The following is a 16,923-nucleotide window of genomic DNA, read 5'->3' as shown; positions in this document are numbered from 1 at the left end:
TATTTTATATTATTTTGTTATTTGTTTAATAAAAACAAATAAATATACTGTAACCCTGATCAGTTGGTCTCTCTTAATATATTGGAAGGGATTTTCAAAAAAAAAAAGTCTTGCATCTAAAATGATCATAAAATCGGGTTTGAAATTTACAAAAAACTGGGATGTAATTATGTAAATATCAAAATGAGAGTAGTACATGGCTGTATATAATTTTCACAAAAAAAAAAAAAAAAAAAAAAAAAAAAAAAAAAAAGGAGAAAGAAAGAAAAGAAAAGGAGGAGAAAATTTTTAACGGTTTAGCATAGAGAAGCCATTCCCGCGACAAGACATTTTGCAACGCCCCAAACTCTATAGAATCGAGCCCATGCCCATATATTATTTTTGACAAATTGCGAGCGATAAACGGAGAGAATTTTCTACTCGAATATTCAGTCCTTCCCAGTTCCCACTTCACAGACCCCAATTCCGCTAGATTCAGAGCTTCTTCTGTGAGTTTGTTTTCTTTTTCCCCTTTTCTCCTTGTCAAATAATATTTTTGTAATCCGTTAATCCATTTTAGGTATGTGTGATTAATCCGATCTTGGTTTTACTATGTTTTGGGGTTTACCCGGATGGTTGTTTGGCCAATTCGACGTGATCTTGATCTCTCTTGGTTGTTATTGCTGTTTTGGGTTATATTTCTGATGTCAAGATCGTGTTTTTCAATCTAGAATTTATAAAAGATAACAATTTTCCATGATGATTCAATGTGCTATTATGCGTGGAAGGAGGACGAAGAAGTCAGTCTTTTGTCACATTCTTACTTGTGTTTATAGAATGGGGAATCATTGTATCAATTTTATGCCTGAAACTTGTTGGAGAACCACACATCCCTTAGGCCTTAGCAACTTTATGCCTGTTTTTGTAGGGGAAAAAAGAAAAAAAGAAGAGAAAGAAGCGTTCAACATCTGCTTCCAATGGATCAGTTTGACGAGTCCCTCAGGAGCCAAATAGCGGCCCTTCTGCGAGTTATGAACGTAACAAGATGCTTTAAAGAGGACAATGTTCCGTGCGAAATTGAAGAGGTGTTTGAAATTTGACTTCATGATCCTGTTTGATGTTTTTACTGCTTATTTCCTTAGCATCTTGGTTTTGTTTTCATCCTTTCCGTTAACCTGGTGTTGCTGCTATGATCATTTCGCATTTTTTTCTTCAACTTATCAGGGTCTTTTCTTGGGTTCTGTTGGAGCTGCAAATAACAAGAATGCACTGAAAAGCTTCAATATCACACACGTATTGACTGTGGCTAGTACATTGTTACCTGCACATCCAAACGATTTTGTATATAAAGTCATTAATGGTATGAAAGTCTTTCTTTTTGGTCCGTTGTTTAAATCTTCAAGCATATATAAATATATTCTTTTATTTTCTCTGTTTCTATATCTAATGTTTCTTCTTTAATATTTTGTTTCTTATTTTGTTTCTGCTTAAACGATTTTTTAGCACTATTTATGGCATTGTAAAGTGACTTCCATTTGTGTTTGTCATGTCTACTGATAAAAATGCATCCCGACAGAACCTATTTTTTTGCTGGATTTATCTCACTGGGGCGCATTATATTTGTATAGCTCTCACCTAATAGAGTTTCAATGCCTTTAAGATATGAGTATTTTGATGCAGAAGTTACTGATGCTTATCTTTGTTCTGAATGTTGTTGAGCTTCTAGAACTGAAAATTTTATCTTTGCTGTTCTTTGTAATTTGATGTAGTCACCGACAGACAAGAAACAGATATAAAACAGTACTTCAATGAGTGTTTCAATTTTATTGATGAAGCTAAAAGATTGGGTGGTGGAGTGTTGGTCCATTGCTTTGTGGGAAGATCCAGAAGGTGATTTTTCCTTCCCTATCTAGGTTATTCGCTTTCCAGGGGTCATCTTCTTGCCCATGGTCTTTGGACCAGATGGCATCTTGGTAATTATGTCATATTCTTTATAATTCTTACAGTTTTTCATATATTTTGGTAGTTTTAGTTATTACAAATTTTTTATTTCCTGATCCAAGCCTTATCTTATGTCTTAATGTGCATTATTCAAACTTTTAAGAAGATTCATGCTTCAAGGAAACCATATTTTGCTTCACTTAAGTAAGTGGAATTTGGATGCCGACCATGTATACCGGGAATTGTCTTGTACCTGGAGTGTGATCATGTTTGAACTTCCACTTTGCTCCAAAAATATAAATAACTGCTTTGAACTTTGATTTTTTGCATGTTTTGGCTTGCAGTGTGACTATAGTTGTTGCCTATCTGATGAAAAAGCATGGAATGAGCCTAGATCAAGCTCTGGAACATGTGAAGAACAGACGGGCACAGGCAGCTCCTAATTCTGGTTTTATTTCTCAACTAAAGGACTTGGAAAAATCTCTTCAAGGTGCATCAATTTTGTATTTTGTTTTTTTTATATGCATATTTTAAGTTACAGCCTCAACTTGAATCAGCACGCACATGAAGCTTTGAATAGGTCAAGGTAATCAATGTAGAATAGCCCTGTAACTTTCTGAGAATTCTGCTATATTCCTGAAGTTTAGAAGTTCACCCTTAACCCTGTTGAAACTTCTAAAATCAAGTTTAGATTGTTTCTTTGTCGTCGTAGAAAACATTGATGACTTGTTGCAGTGAAATAATTGTTCTATCTCAAAGAATGTTATTGTATACACTATGGCAAACCCTTTTTTTTCGCCTTTTGATTGTAAATTGTATTCTTCTAGGAACATCTATGTAATATGAGTAATGCTAGAAGTCATTCTTATGTTATTTTAAAATTGATGTGATTTTTAAAATCGACATTGAGCTTGTGATTGATCATTATTGAATTTTGATCAAGTGATGATTTTAAAAGTCACATCATTCTTGGAGTGACACAAGAAAGACATAAGAGTGACTTATAGAATTACCCATGTAATATCCTAACTCTCAAAGAAAATATGACGAATCTGTAAATTCTAACGTCCAACGTTCTGTCAACTAACAGCACCCCTACTAAATCCACTCTCCAGTTGCATCTCCATGTGAGTCACCTCTCTCTCTCTCTCTCTCTCTCTCTCTCTCTCTCTCAATGCTACCTCAATAGTCAAAAAAGTATTCCCTGGAAGTATGTGTCTTGATTTGCTCTGTATATACACACACCTAAGGAAGGTAACAAAACAGGGTGAGAAAAGCTTAGCGAGTAGAATGTGTGGATTTGGGCTTCTTTTTGGACTTTTGAGATGGTTTTACGTTAATGGTTGATTGCCTAGTTCAATTCTTGTATGCAGTTCCCATAACCGAAGCCGTTCATATACCAACCTTCTTTGGCTTTTTGGTTAGTTGTGTGTTTTTCCATCCCACTATCAAAGGTGCAAAGGTTGGTGAAGGGGGGAAAAAAAACTAAAGCCATTCATATAAAGTACTGAAGAGAACTTAAGTTACCCACATTACCTGCTCTAATCAAGAACCTTTTTCTCTCAAACAATTTACTGTTTTCCATAGATTTGAAAATATACTATGCTTTGCCCCGAATAAGAAAGTTCCAATTCTTGGAAAAAAGAGATGGGTTTTTATTAGACTTGATTTGGGAATGTGGTTCTTGTACTACTACTTCATCACAGTAGAGTCTGCTACACATCACACAACCGGTTCCAATCTGGAAAGTACCCAAATCTTTGGATGAGATTTGTTTTTCAAGTCTTTTGTGTCTGAAGTCTAATAAAAGTGAAGAATGCATCTCGAGTTGAGTGGAAATGCATGTAAGGAATGTAATTAATGTCTGTTCTCATTTCTGGAATTTTTTTGGGTTTTATGCTGATTTTGTGTATAATATGTAATAAATAATGTATCATTTAATGTTGTTAAAAAAGGTTACAGACGTTTAATGGAAACTAGTTTATGTTTTGAGAAATAAGCGTAAGAATGGTGAAATTTTATGTATGCATGTAATGAATGCTTGAGTTAGTCTGTCTAAATATGGTGCTTGGAATTGCCAGTTTTCTCGCAACCAACATTTGTGTTTGCTGCGTGGCCTATACAAGTGTTATAATCATTGCTGCTCTAATAAATATTCATTGGTTATTTCTTTATCCTTTTTTTTTTTTTTTTCTTGTTTATATCTTGAGTTAACTGAAAATTAATCTTGTTTTGCATGACTTTCTTTCTATAATGCGTCAAATGAAGATGAGAAGAATACGTGTTGAAATGCAGAGAGTCCTAGCATTACAGATTGCCTTTTGGTTTGTTACCAGGATCAGACGTAATCTTCTTTGTAGAGAACTTTGCCAGCTTAATAGAAATAGATGATGTTGATTTGATTAGATATATTGCAATATTGGCACGATGTATATTGTTAGTCACTGGACGTTATGCATGTGAACTAGAGTGAAATACTCTTGTGATGTTGATTAAATATATTGCAATACACTATTCTAACACAAATAGTGAGATGGGGGATATTTATTTGAAGCTGAATATTAATGGATTATTAGTATAGTTAGAGACTTAAGAGTTCGCCGTAAAAAAATAGTTAGTTGGGATGAATGTGTCTTGAGGCTTAGCAGATGAGGCCAGTAGCTTTGCAGTCTGTAGAGTTAGGCAGCCAGTTACTGCAGAAAGCCCCTGGTTTCTGTTTTCAGCGACTCACAGAGAAGTGCAGGACCCTCGTGTTTTACAATTTTGTTGCTCGTCATTGCTCGCCGAGAAATAATATAAATACACTTTCTACGCATTTTATTTTTAAATTTAATTTTTCATTAGATTTATGGGTCTTATATTGAGACGTCTCACAAATTTAATAATAGATTTAAAACTTAAATGTATGGAGATGCGTAAGGGATGCATGTATATCTTTTATCTTGTAAAGGATAGTTTTACAAACATTATTGTTGTTTATTGGTGAGGATTGGTGAGGATAACCAAGGAGATGACTCATACTGTTTTTTTTTTAAAGAAATATTTGTTTTCATTCTCTTGTTCATCTCCGTATAAATCTCTATCATCTCCGTATAAATCTCTATCGAGTTACATCAACTACAACCAATTGTTAACAAACCCAATCAGAAAATTTAAATTTCACACGAACTACAAATAAGGAGGAGAATTAACTCATCAGCTTACCGTAGCAGATCGAAGGTTTTGATCTTCTGCATTATTCTTATCTTAATTCAAACTATTGTGATTTTGTCTGAAGGCTTCTGGCTTACAGTAATAACCAAGTGACACTTTCTCATTTTTCTGAAGGTAAACTAATGCCACTTTAATTCGTTGGATCGAAAAGGGATTTAAGAGGATAGGAATCTGAAAACACTCATCCAATGCTTCCCTTGGTGTTTAAATCTTCATATTTTTGCCAAAATAGGAAACAAAGCACACATTTCTTGGCCGGGCCTGACGAAGTAGCAGTAGCCACTGCCTACAGGCTACAATCCTGCTTTTGTATGAGGCTTCGCAGTCTAATCATTTGGGGACCATCTATTGAGCCCGAGTTCACATGCAGTTTCGAAGTGGTCATAAACTCTGTTTGTGTTAGAATATAGATATGTTTTCATAATCGGTATATATTTTTAATAGGATAATTACTTGAGAGCTAGGATAATTACTTGAGAGCCCCTTCTGTCCGGCCATTGCAGAAAATATGGGTTTTTTGCCCACCAATAACCAGTTGACACACCAGCTAAAAACAATAAAAATCAAAAAACTGAAATGATGTTGATGTACCGAATCCCTCTCACATCTTTCCATTTTTCCCTTCTAAAAAAACAAAAAAACTCCAAATCACGATCGGTGGACATTGAAGAAATCAAAAAATTTCAATCCATCGCCGCCCCAACCGGAAGAAGATCTGCACCATCGCCGCCCCATCGGAAGATTTGCACCATCGCCTGGGTCGGAACACGTCGCCACAGCTAGGCCAAATCGGACGCTGCTCCTACGATGTGGGTCTGGACGCTGTCGGCATTGCCCATGTCGGAAAACGAAGCCAACGCCCATGCCAGACCACTCCGATATCGCCCGTGCGGGACCACGCTGCCACCGTTTAGGCCAGACCACTCCACCGGCTTTTTCAGCATTGGACTCCCAAGCTAGACCACTCCTCCTCCCCAAATTCGCGGCCCCACCGTGGCATTGCCTAGGCCGGACGCTACCGCCACCAGCCCCAAATCCGCACCACCACAGTCAGGCCGGACGTTTCCGGCACCGCCCAGGCTGGAACACGTTGCCAACGCCGATGTTGGACCACGCCGCCACTGCTCGGGTCGAAACACGCCGCCACAGCTAGGCCAAACTGAACGCTGCTCCTCCGATGTGGGTCTGGAGGCTGTTGGCACTGCCCAAGCCAAAAAACGCCGCCAACACCCATGCTGGGTGCTTGCAGATTGAACGGGAAAGGGGGGCTTCGCAGATTGAACAGTAATGGGAGCTTTGCTTGTTGATTGATTTGAGAAAGGGAGGTTTTGATCGTGTGTGTTCTGCATAATTTCATTTGGTATAATATGCTGATGTGTCTTTTTTCTATTAAAGGGAATAAAGGGCATGGTTTCTACCAAGTCCGAACTGAAGTTATTCCCTAAATACTTTATATGATTGATTGTAATTAGGTTCGATAGTAGTCAAATCAAAATGATTTGATTATTATATGTATAGCTTCACCGACTCCAATTCTTCTATAAATAAGAGTTTATTGTATTGTAAATTTCATCCCTTTTGAATTATTTTGTAATGGTAGATTTAGGTGTCTAACGTTAAACCAACCGTAAATCTTTGTCTCTTTGTCTCCACTTTCTCTCTTTCTTCCACTTTTGTATTTAATTTTCTGTTACATTATAAGTTTCCTCAATTTGCTCTAGCTTTTTTTTTTTTTTTTTGACATGTCCACAACAGTGGGGGGAGAGGGGATTCGAACTAGTAACCTCCGCTTCATGAGGCGTGGTTCCCAGCCGATTGAGCTTCCCCTTAGGGACTCCGTTTGCTCTAGCTAGGTTGCTTAATTTGAGTGTATTTTTGCATAAATCACCTTACTAAAGCGAATAAATTTGTGTGAACATATATTTGAGGAGGGATTAATGGGGGATTACTGATAATTAGAGAACGCAATTAATGCTATACATTTAACAATAACGAAAAGGGGGGAAATTCTTTAACTCTCTTTCGATCGATCTTGAAACAACCCCACCACAGTAACCCAAAGGAAAAAAGAAAATACAAGACCATTACTACAACTTGAAATATGGCATGAATAGCATTCTTAAAGCACCCTAACAACACGGTGTTCTGAATAAATTAAGCCACTGACAACTGCAATGTTACAAGTTGCCGAGTTATGAGTGACATGCAAATTTATTTATTTATTTTTTTCGTTTCTTTCTTTGGTATCCAATTTTTACAAGCTCATTTTCAAGTTACTTATTGCACCACTCTAGAAGCCTTATCGCCAATCGCCATGGATCACCGTGTTAGCTAGTTTTTAGTTGATATTAGGACAAATCATGATAATAAAATAGAAATAAAAATGTCGCTAAACCATGAAGAACCATCAACCAAGTCACTAAAGCCATTGCTTATATTACATTGCATCCAACGTCAGCGAACTTGTATGGACAATTAGGGATGTAAACAAGCTGGGCTACTTGTGAGCTTGCTTGAGATCGGCTCGAATAAACTCAACTCGTGCTCGAATTGATTATTAAATGAGCTACTTGTGAACACGGAATTAGGCTCGATTATTAAACGATGCAAACTCGTATAAACTCGATTCAACTCGATTAAAGCTCGTGAACCTGCTTGTATAAGGATCAACTCATTTATTAATTAGGCTCGACTCGTATATATATAAATTATTTATATATTAATTTGTTAATATATAACTTATTTTTATAATATACTATATTAACAAACAATATACTATATGCATGTAAACATAAATTAAGTAACAAATAATAATGGTTATTGGTCAGTATATATTAATTAGTTATAATTTATTAGTTATATGTATATAAAATAGTAAAAGAGAATAAGATCAATACTTAATTGTTAGTCATTGATATAATGACAATTTAGATACTTAATCATATTATTTATGTAATATAATAGGATTATAGGATTACATGATCATATAATAAAATAACATTGTAGCATATGACATGTAATCACTTTATTATATGTTATAAGTATTATCGTTAGATATTTAATAATCATTACATCATTTATTTTTATTTTTTTGTAAGTTATTCGAGCTCGGCTCAAACTCATTTAGCCGACTTGAGTTTAATTTTTAAAACTCTTCATGAGCTCAGACTCATGATAGATGAATTCAAGTTTGTGATAAATTTAAATGAGTTGAGTTTGCAAATGTACTAATCACTCAAATTCAGCTCGTTTACGCCCTAGAACAATATTAAAACCCTCCAGATTTTTTAGGAAAGAAAAAAGGGTACGGTAGACAAGCTAGAAAGGAGTTGATTGAGTGATGAAGAGGTGGACATGTGGCATGCCTGATAGAGGAAAAGGATCGTAAATATATAAATTAATTAATGTGCATGGGAATTAAAGATGTGAGCAAAAGTCCCACATTTTAACTCACACGGGGCACGTAACTGACCCAAGATAATAAACGTGAGACGCGTAATATATGAGAGAGAGAGAGAGAGAGAGAGAGAGAGAGAGAGAGAGAGAGAGACTACTAGTGGTTAAAAAGACACCTCACGGGAGTGCAACATGTTGCATTTAATATGAACCAAGTCATAGTTTGCTACCTCTTACAATAACATTGTATATATCTTATAAATAGGCTTTGCATTCCTGATGAGGAAGACAACTCATGACGGGGTACAAAAAGGAAACATAAGCTGATCGATCACTTAACATTGCTTCAACCACAAACATGTCTCACATAGCTGTGGAGAGAAACAGGAGAAGACAGATGAACGAGCATCTCAAGGTTTTACGCTCTTTAACCCCATGCTTTTACATCAAAAGGGTACGTAATATTCCTCTCTCTCCTTATCTCTCGAGACACTTAGGGTTTCTTTTCTTTTTTCATTGTATATATGATATGATGTTTATAGGGAGATCAAGCATCTATAATAGGGGGTGTAATAGAATTTATAAAGGAGCTGCACCAAGTTCTTCAATCCTTGGAATCGAAGAAAAGAAGGAAGAGTGTAAGCCCTAGCCCTGGCCCTAGCCCAAGGCCACTAGCACTACTGCAGCCAACTTGTCAAGTTGATCATAGCAACAACGTCTTTGGATTTGAACATGTTAAGGAACTAGGAGCATGCTGCAACTCTCCTCTTGCAGATATCGAAGCCAAGATTTCAGGGTCCAACGTGGTCTTGAAAATCATCTCACGCCGAATACCTGGTCAAACCGCGAAGATAATCAGTGTTTTGGAAAGGCTTTCATTCGAGGTTCTTCATCTGAATATCAGTAGCATGGAGGACACCGTTCTATACTCCTTTGTCATTAAGGTATATTATCATAAATCTATACTAACCTAGCTATTTGATTAATTAATTGTTCTCGCCAATTGTCATATATATTAATTTTTTTTTTTCATCTTGGGCAAACCCAACAATTAAATATTAAGATTATTAGCTAGATGCGACTAAATTCACCGTTTAGACTTTTAGCGACGACTTTAGTGAGTTTTCGTCCTCACTCAAAACTAAATTTCTTGTAGTGATATATATATATATATATATAGATCTTCAGTGAAGTGGTTGCTGAATATTTCATGTTAAAATTATTCTGTTGATTAAATATTGGAAACTGTATTTATTATTTATTTATTATTTCTCATTCACTGTTACAGATAGGGCTTGAATGTCAGCTGAGTGTAGAGGAACTAGCACTTGAAGTTCAACGAAGTTTCTGCTCAGACACCATTTATGCAAATGAGATTTAGTTTTTTCAAGTGATTAACTTTCAATAAGGTCTGTTAAAACCATTTATATATATATATGTGACAAATGGAACCGTTTGCTTAATATATATTTCTTCAGTTCGAAGAATTTTGTTCATATAGGAAACCTTATTTTAATTAAATGAACAATGAATTAATGGTATATTGGTCTATGAAATATCTGGCACGTTATATATTTTTGTAACTAAATTATAGAAAAATCTGTATAATATTCGTGTAACATCTCTCCGTTTGAGAAATACATGGGGATACTCTATTTGATCGTCTACCTGACTACGTACCTCTTATATATATATACTGATTCCTGATCAAAGAAGAAAGGAAGCTAGCCACAGCCTACCTTCTATTGCGGTTGTTACTATTAGTTAACTAGAGGGTTTTCCAGAGTTAAAGCATCTCTCTCTCTCTATATATATATATGAATTGATTTGCTTTTAAAACTCAATATTTGATTGGTTCTTAATTAAGTTGTAAATCACTTTGCAAACGGTATAGATAAACCCTAAGCACCATTATGGCGATTGACTTTCCAGTCATGCCGTGGCCCCAATATTATTTATGAGATGGGAATTTTTTTTCTTTTTTTGAATAGAAGTTCCGTGATTAAGGGTATATTGTTAATCGTGCATGTGTTTGATCGATATATAGGTGCTCTTTTTTATTTTTTTTGAAAAGTGTTTTGCATAATATAAAAATAAAAATAATTTTGAGTATTTTATGTTTTAAATTGTTTATATATATATATATATATATTTGTTAAAAAACAAAAAATTACCCTCAAGAACGTTGCATCTTAAGTGGCAAATGAAGGTGCCTAGGGTTTGTATAAAGGTCAGTTCTATAATTCATGAAATTAAAGACCATATTTAAGTCTGGTCAAATACACTATGAAGTACCATCTTGGACTCTTGGTATGGTATGACTAAAGAATATAATCCATCGCTCTGTCCAAAGATTAATAGAAAATAGAAAAGACAATCTGCAGATATAGTCTTTTTTATTATTACTCATAACTAATTAAAAAATTTTAAGAGGTTTTTAAAATTCTATTTTTTATGAGTCTTTTATTATTATTATTTTCGTTTTTGGTCAGAATTCTTGATGTGTCAACACCCGTACGTCTACATGCTTCTTCTAATTGGCTTGGACAAATTAAGCGTACGTTGAGGGGACAGAGAGCATAATATATATCCTAGCTAGCAGTAGCATACAAGCTAGCATTCATGATCACAGACTTCACAGTCACAAAATCCCAGTAATTAAGCAAAAGTAGAGAGCATATATATATATATATATATATAAAATATATCCTAGCTAGCAGTAGCATACAAGCTAGCATTCATGATGACAGACTTCAGTCTCAAAATCTCAGTAATTAAGCAAAAGTAGAGAGCATATATATATATATATATATATGTATGGAAAATGTTAAAGGAGAGACTTTTATCCCGTTGTCACTCTCTTTTTTTAAAAAATATTAATTTTTATTAAAAAGTTGTCTCTGATGTGACATTAGAGACAACTTTTTAATAAAAATTAATTTTTTTATTATAAAAATGTGATAAGAGGAAGATGTATAGAAGCTCTATATATATATATATATATATATATATATATATAAAAGTGTTGATAGAACATGGGACCAAATCCATATATCATAATCATGGGTATTAGGTAAGCTGAATCGAATAGAAACCACCATGCCAGCAGGAACTTGGACCTAACATGCCCGGGCCTTGAACACTTGAACAGTACATTTCTCATACAATTTCTTCGTTTTTGGGTCACCCCTCCACATTATTGGAGTGCACATGATGAAATGAGCCACCATTGATTAGCCCAACGTTTCCTTCATTTAATTTCCAACTTCACATCCGACAATTTGTCTTTCACTGCCAAACAATAATTAAATAAACTAACTAATAAAGTACCCAATAATAATAATAATACGGACTAAGGATCAAGAAGCATAAAGTGGAAACAAGCCAGAACTTGCTGCCCTTTTTGCCAAACGTTCATATTATATATATATATATATATATAAAGCTGGCAACATATATATAGCAACCAGATTTTCAACCCACCATGCATGGACCCTATTATCTGTCACTCCTGGCTTCCCTTTCTCAGCATTGTTCTTATGGTCCACCGTTGGCAACTAATGGATCCAGATCCATCCAAACTCCTGACTAGTAATTAGCGCTAAGGATGCAAGGGTTGCTGGGTTGGTTCCTAGTAGGTGAAAGAGGGATATTTCACTACAAAAAAAAGGCACAATTTGCCGTGTGTCTACGGTACCGGCTACTCATGTCTTGATGACAACGTGGCTAGTTATATAAGCCGAACATAGCTGCGTGTAGTAAATACACACGGCTAATTATACACGTGTCCAATTGTACACGTGGATTTTATACATGTGGCCACAAATGGCCGCGTGTATAAAATCCACGTCGCCAAATGTTAATTTTTTTCAAATATATATTAAAAATAAAAAATTTTGGTTGTGTTCATTTTTTTTTAAAAAAAATAAATCTTATATAATTAACTATATATCATAATCTTAAATTTGTGCTATAAATATATAAATATATATAATTACGGTGTACATAACATATACACGTAAGGTTAGGTTTTAGGGCTATATGCTATATGTAAATTCTATACTTAGAGTCTACATGTTGAGTTCCTTATATATATATGGTATACTGATAAATACGTAAACCTTAACCTAATTTACACATTGTACTATATGCATAATTAAACCAAATTTGGTGCTATATATATATATAATTAAACCAAATAATTCAAATTAGGGTTTAGTTTTATACACCATCTACGTTTAGAAAATATATATATATAACAAAGTTAAAAAACCTATAATTAATACTACATATATAGATATGCATAGTATATGCATGCATGCATATAAACGGTTAAGAAACTATATCCATTTATAATGACTTGTATATATCCTAACCTTGCTATTTACGGCTATATATAGTAAATGCAATTATTTTGAGGGTTCCGTGCTACATAATAAATTAAATACTTATGGTTTAGTCCCTTATATAATATATGCACTTAGAGTTTATGGCTATATATAGTACATACACTTAGGGTTAGGGTTTATGGCTATATATAGTATATATATTTAGGGTTAGGGTTTATAGCTATATATAGTATATACACTTAGGGCTAGAGGTTTATAGCTATATATAATATTTACACTTAGGGTTTATAGCTATATATAGTACATACACTTAGGGTTAGGGTTTATGGTTATATATAGTATATACACTTAAGGTTAGGATTTATAGCTATATATAGTATATATACTTAGGGTTAGGGTTTATCAATATATATAGTATATATACTTAGGGTTATGGTTTATCACTATATATAGTATATACACTTAGGGTTAGAGGTTTTAGGGTTTATAAGTATATATAGTATATACACTTAGGGCTATGGTTTATAATTTAATTGATTTTACATTTTATGAATAATAATGTCAATATATTTTTCACTTGTTATTATTGTACACTTTTAAATATAACATTAAATCCTAGATTGATTATAATTAAATTGTTCCGATATTATAGAAATTCAAATGAATTTGGCTTAGGTGCTGTTAGCCTATTACAAAAAAGTACAATATATTTACTCTAATTTTGTATGAGAAATATTGTAATATTAAATCTAAACAATTGGAAAAATGAAAAAAACTATAGCGTATATCTTATAGGTTTTTTTGCGGCATTTAAGTCGAATTTTATTCAATCAAATTAAAGAGAGAATCTCCTCAAACAATTAAAAAATTAAAAAGCTAAATGTTGATTTTTCTCATTTTTTAAAGAGAAATGTTTAATTTCATTCTCTTACGCATCTCTTATCCATGTTTGTACAAGAAATGTATAAATCGATCATTGAATTTATGTACTATATGTGGGTTTTATAAATAATATTAAATTTTTCAAAAAAAAAAAAGGGAATAAAAATGATATATATATATATATATATATACACACACTTAGGATTAGGGTTTATGACTATATATAGTACATACACTTATGGTTAGGGTTTATGGCTATATATAGTACATACACTCAGGGTTAGGGTTTATGGCTATATATAGTACATACACTTAGGGTTAGGGTTTACGTACATATATAATACGTACACTTAGGTTAGAGTTTATGGCTATATATAGTACATACACTTAGGGTTAGGATTTATGGCTATATATAGTACATACACTCAGGGTTAGGGTTTATGACTTATATAGTACATACACTCAGGGTTAGGGTTTATGGTTATATATAGTACATACACTCAGGGTTAGGGTTTATGTACATATATAGTTAATACACTTAGGCTAGGGTTTATGATTATATATAGTTCATACACTTAGGATTAGGGTTTATGGCTATATATAGTACATACACTTAGGGTTAGGGTTTATGTACATATATAGTACATACACTTAGGTTAGGGTTTATGACTATATATAGTACATACACTTAGGGTTAAAGTTTATGGCTATATATAGTACATACACTTAGGGTTAGGGTTTATGTACATATATAGTACATACACTTAGGTTAAGGTTTATGACTATATATAGTACATACACTTAGAGTTAGGGGTTATGATTTAGTTTTAGGGTTAGGGTGTCGTTTTATTAGTTAGAGTTTATATAAATTTATATAAACCCTAAAATATATTTGTATTTATATAGTATATACACTTAGGCTCGGGTTAGGGTTTGTGTTTGTGTGTGTATATATATATATATATATATATATATATATATATATATATATATATATATATATATATATATAATTTACAAATGGAGACGTGTATTCATACAAGGACGTGTATTAAATACACGTCCCTGATTGGCCACGTGCCAAAATTCGGCCATGTGAACCGCGCGGGACATTTCCCGGGCGCCACCTGGCCAAATAACTTTAAAAAAAATTATACTAAAAATAATAAAAATTAAAATAACACTTAAATGGGTAGCTTCCTCTGGAAGCTACCCATTTTCGATATCTCTCTCTCTCTCTCTCTCTCTCTCTCTCTCTCTCTCTCTCTCTCTCTCTCTCTCTCTCTCTCTCTCTCTCTCTCTCTCTCTCTCTCCGTCACAGCCGCACCGCCAGCTCCCCGGCCACCGTGCGTCCGCCCTTCCCGCCGGTGACACGCCCCCTCTCTAGCTCTACCTGCTCGGTTCTCTCTCTCTCTCTCTCTCTCTCTCTCTCTCTAATATCTCGCGCTCTCTCTCTCTCTCTCTCTATCTCTCTCTACCTGTCTAAGCTCCGGCCGGCCAGCACTTAGGGTAAGGGTTCAGTAACCCTCTCCCTTTCTCTCTCTCTCTCCCTCTCTCTCTCTCTCTCTCTGTATCTCTCTGTCTCTCTCTCTCTCTGCATCTCTCTCTCTCTGACTTGTATTTTTCTTTTGTTTTATTTTATTATTTTTTTTTCCCAACAATGCAGGTACAAAATATATAAGGAGCATAAATTACACCACAACAAATATAAGGAGCATAAATTCTGAGTAATTTTTCCTTATTTTTGTCCTTGATTTTTTTGCTATAATAAACGTGGTACATTTAAATGTATTTGTTTAAAATATGTTCCTATTTGTTTTAATATTTTCTAATAATAAACGTGAATTTAGCAATTAATATTGGACTATTTTTTTTCCCCATGCAATGCTACTAATTTTGTTGGGTTTGTATATATATTGTTGTGTTTTTTTTTTGTTAAGTTTTTTTGTGGTTTTGCATGTGAAGTATACGTACATTTTTTTTATATATATTTTACTGTACTACGAATATAGTTTTGCATGGGAAACCAACGATTACAAATTAACCGTCCACTTTTTACTTCATTATTCGTATTATAAAATTTACAATATCATTTTGTCACTTTAAACATTGGTGTGAGGAGAAGACATATTTTTTCAAAGCATTCAGTACAATTTGCCTTAACAATAAAATTTAAAAAAACAACATAAAATCAATATATGCATTTTACATATGGTCAACATATACAAATTCATAAAAAATAAAAATATGAAAAAATGAATTCTAAAAATGGTCCACATATACAAAATCACCTCAAAATAAATTGTAGAATTGTTTAAAATAAATTTTAAACAACTATGCTGTACAATTAATTTCAGCATTTTTTTCTAAAAAAAGAATAACATAGTTTATTGTACTTTTGTGTTGCTATTATCCTTTTTGACAAATTTTTATAAAAATGATTTTCAAACAACTTTCCCTTATTTAATAATAAAATGATTGTACCCAACGATTTCAACCAAAATTAACCTCAATAATTATAATCAATAAAACAAAAACAAATTTGAAACAAATTTGCCACCGTCTACCATTTAGAATAATATATGTTATTGAGCAATCCATAACAAAGGTCATAACCCTAAACCCTAAACCCTTAAGGAAAAACTAAAACCCTAACCCTAAACCCTAAACCCTTAAAAAAAACAAAAATCAAACACTCTAAACCCTTAAGAAAAAACTAAAGCCCTAACCCTAAACCCTAAACCCTTAAAAAAAAACAAAAATCATAACCCTAAACCCTTAAGAAAAAAAAAACCTTCAAAAAATATAAATAAAAAAATTAACCCTAAACCCTAAACCCTTCAAAAAATAAAAATAAAATCAAAAACCCTAAACCTATAAGAAAAAACAACAATCCTAACCCTAAACCCTAAACCCTAAAAAAATATAAAAACCCTAAACCTATAAGGAAAAACCAAAACCCTAACCCTAAACCCTAAACCCTAAACCTTAAACCCTAAAAAAATATAAAAACCCTAAACCTATAAGGAAAAACGAAAACCCTAACCCTAAACCCTTCAACAAATATAAATAAAAAATAAAACCTAAACCGTTAAAACACAAACAAAAATCCTAACCCTAAACCCTAAACCCTAAAAAAATACAAAAACCCTAAACCTATAAG

General features: G+C 33.4%; 2 protein-coding genes across 4 annotated transcripts; both read left to right on the top strand.

The window, feature by feature from the left end:
- Nucleotides 1-308: 308 nt before the first annotated feature.
- Nucleotides 309-4,446, top strand: LOC133882059 (dual specificity protein phosphatase 1). 2 transcript variants are annotated; one of them, XM_062321165.1, is made up of 7 exons: nucleotides 309-488; nucleotides 908-1,064; nucleotides 1,204-1,339; nucleotides 1,749-1,869; nucleotides 2,265-2,410; nucleotides 3,011-3,047; nucleotides 4,189-4,446. In XM_062321165.1, exons 2-7 carry the CDS (start codon nucleotides 957-959, stop codon nucleotides 4,190-4,192), a joined length of 552 nt encoding a protein of 183 aa, XP_062177149.1. In that variant the 5' UTR covers nucleotides 309-488; nucleotides 908-956; the 3' UTR covers nucleotides 4,193-4,446. The 2 variants fall into 2 exon arrangements, with proteins under 2 accessions (XP_062177149.1, XP_062177157.1); XM_062321173.1 differs by lacking the exon at nucleotides 3,011-3,047 and having other exon boundaries at nucleotides 313-488.
- A 4,317-nt stretch (nucleotides 4,447-8,763) lies between these two features.
- LOC133858936 (transcription factor MUTE) lies at nucleotides 8,764-10,002 on the top strand. 2 transcript variants are annotated; one of them, XM_062294385.1, is made up of 3 exons: nucleotides 8,764-8,944; nucleotides 9,072-9,473; nucleotides 9,818-10,002. In XM_062294385.1, exons 1-3 carry the CDS (start codon nucleotides 8,888-8,890, stop codon nucleotides 9,908-9,910), a joined length of 552 nt encoding a protein of 183 aa, XP_062150369.1. In that variant the 5' UTR covers nucleotides 8,764-8,887; the 3' UTR covers nucleotides 9,911-10,002. The 2 variants fall into 2 exon arrangements, with proteins under 2 accessions (XP_062150369.1, XP_062150368.1); XM_062294384.1 differs by having other exon boundaries at nucleotides 8,765-8,983; nucleotides 9,818-10,000.
- The last annotated feature ends 6,921 nt before the right edge of the window (nucleotides 10,003-16,923 follow it).

This window comes from Alnus glutinosa, chromosome 1 (assembly GCF_958979055.1).
Source record: "Alnus glutinosa chromosome 1, dhAlnGlut1.1, whole genome shotgun sequence".
Classification (NCBI taxonomy): Eukaryota; Viridiplantae; Streptophyta; class Magnoliopsida; order Fagales; family Betulaceae; genus Alnus; species Alnus glutinosa.
The sequence above is the reverse complement of the archived record's forward strand: the minus strand, read 5'-3'. Positions and strand labels throughout refer to the sequence as shown.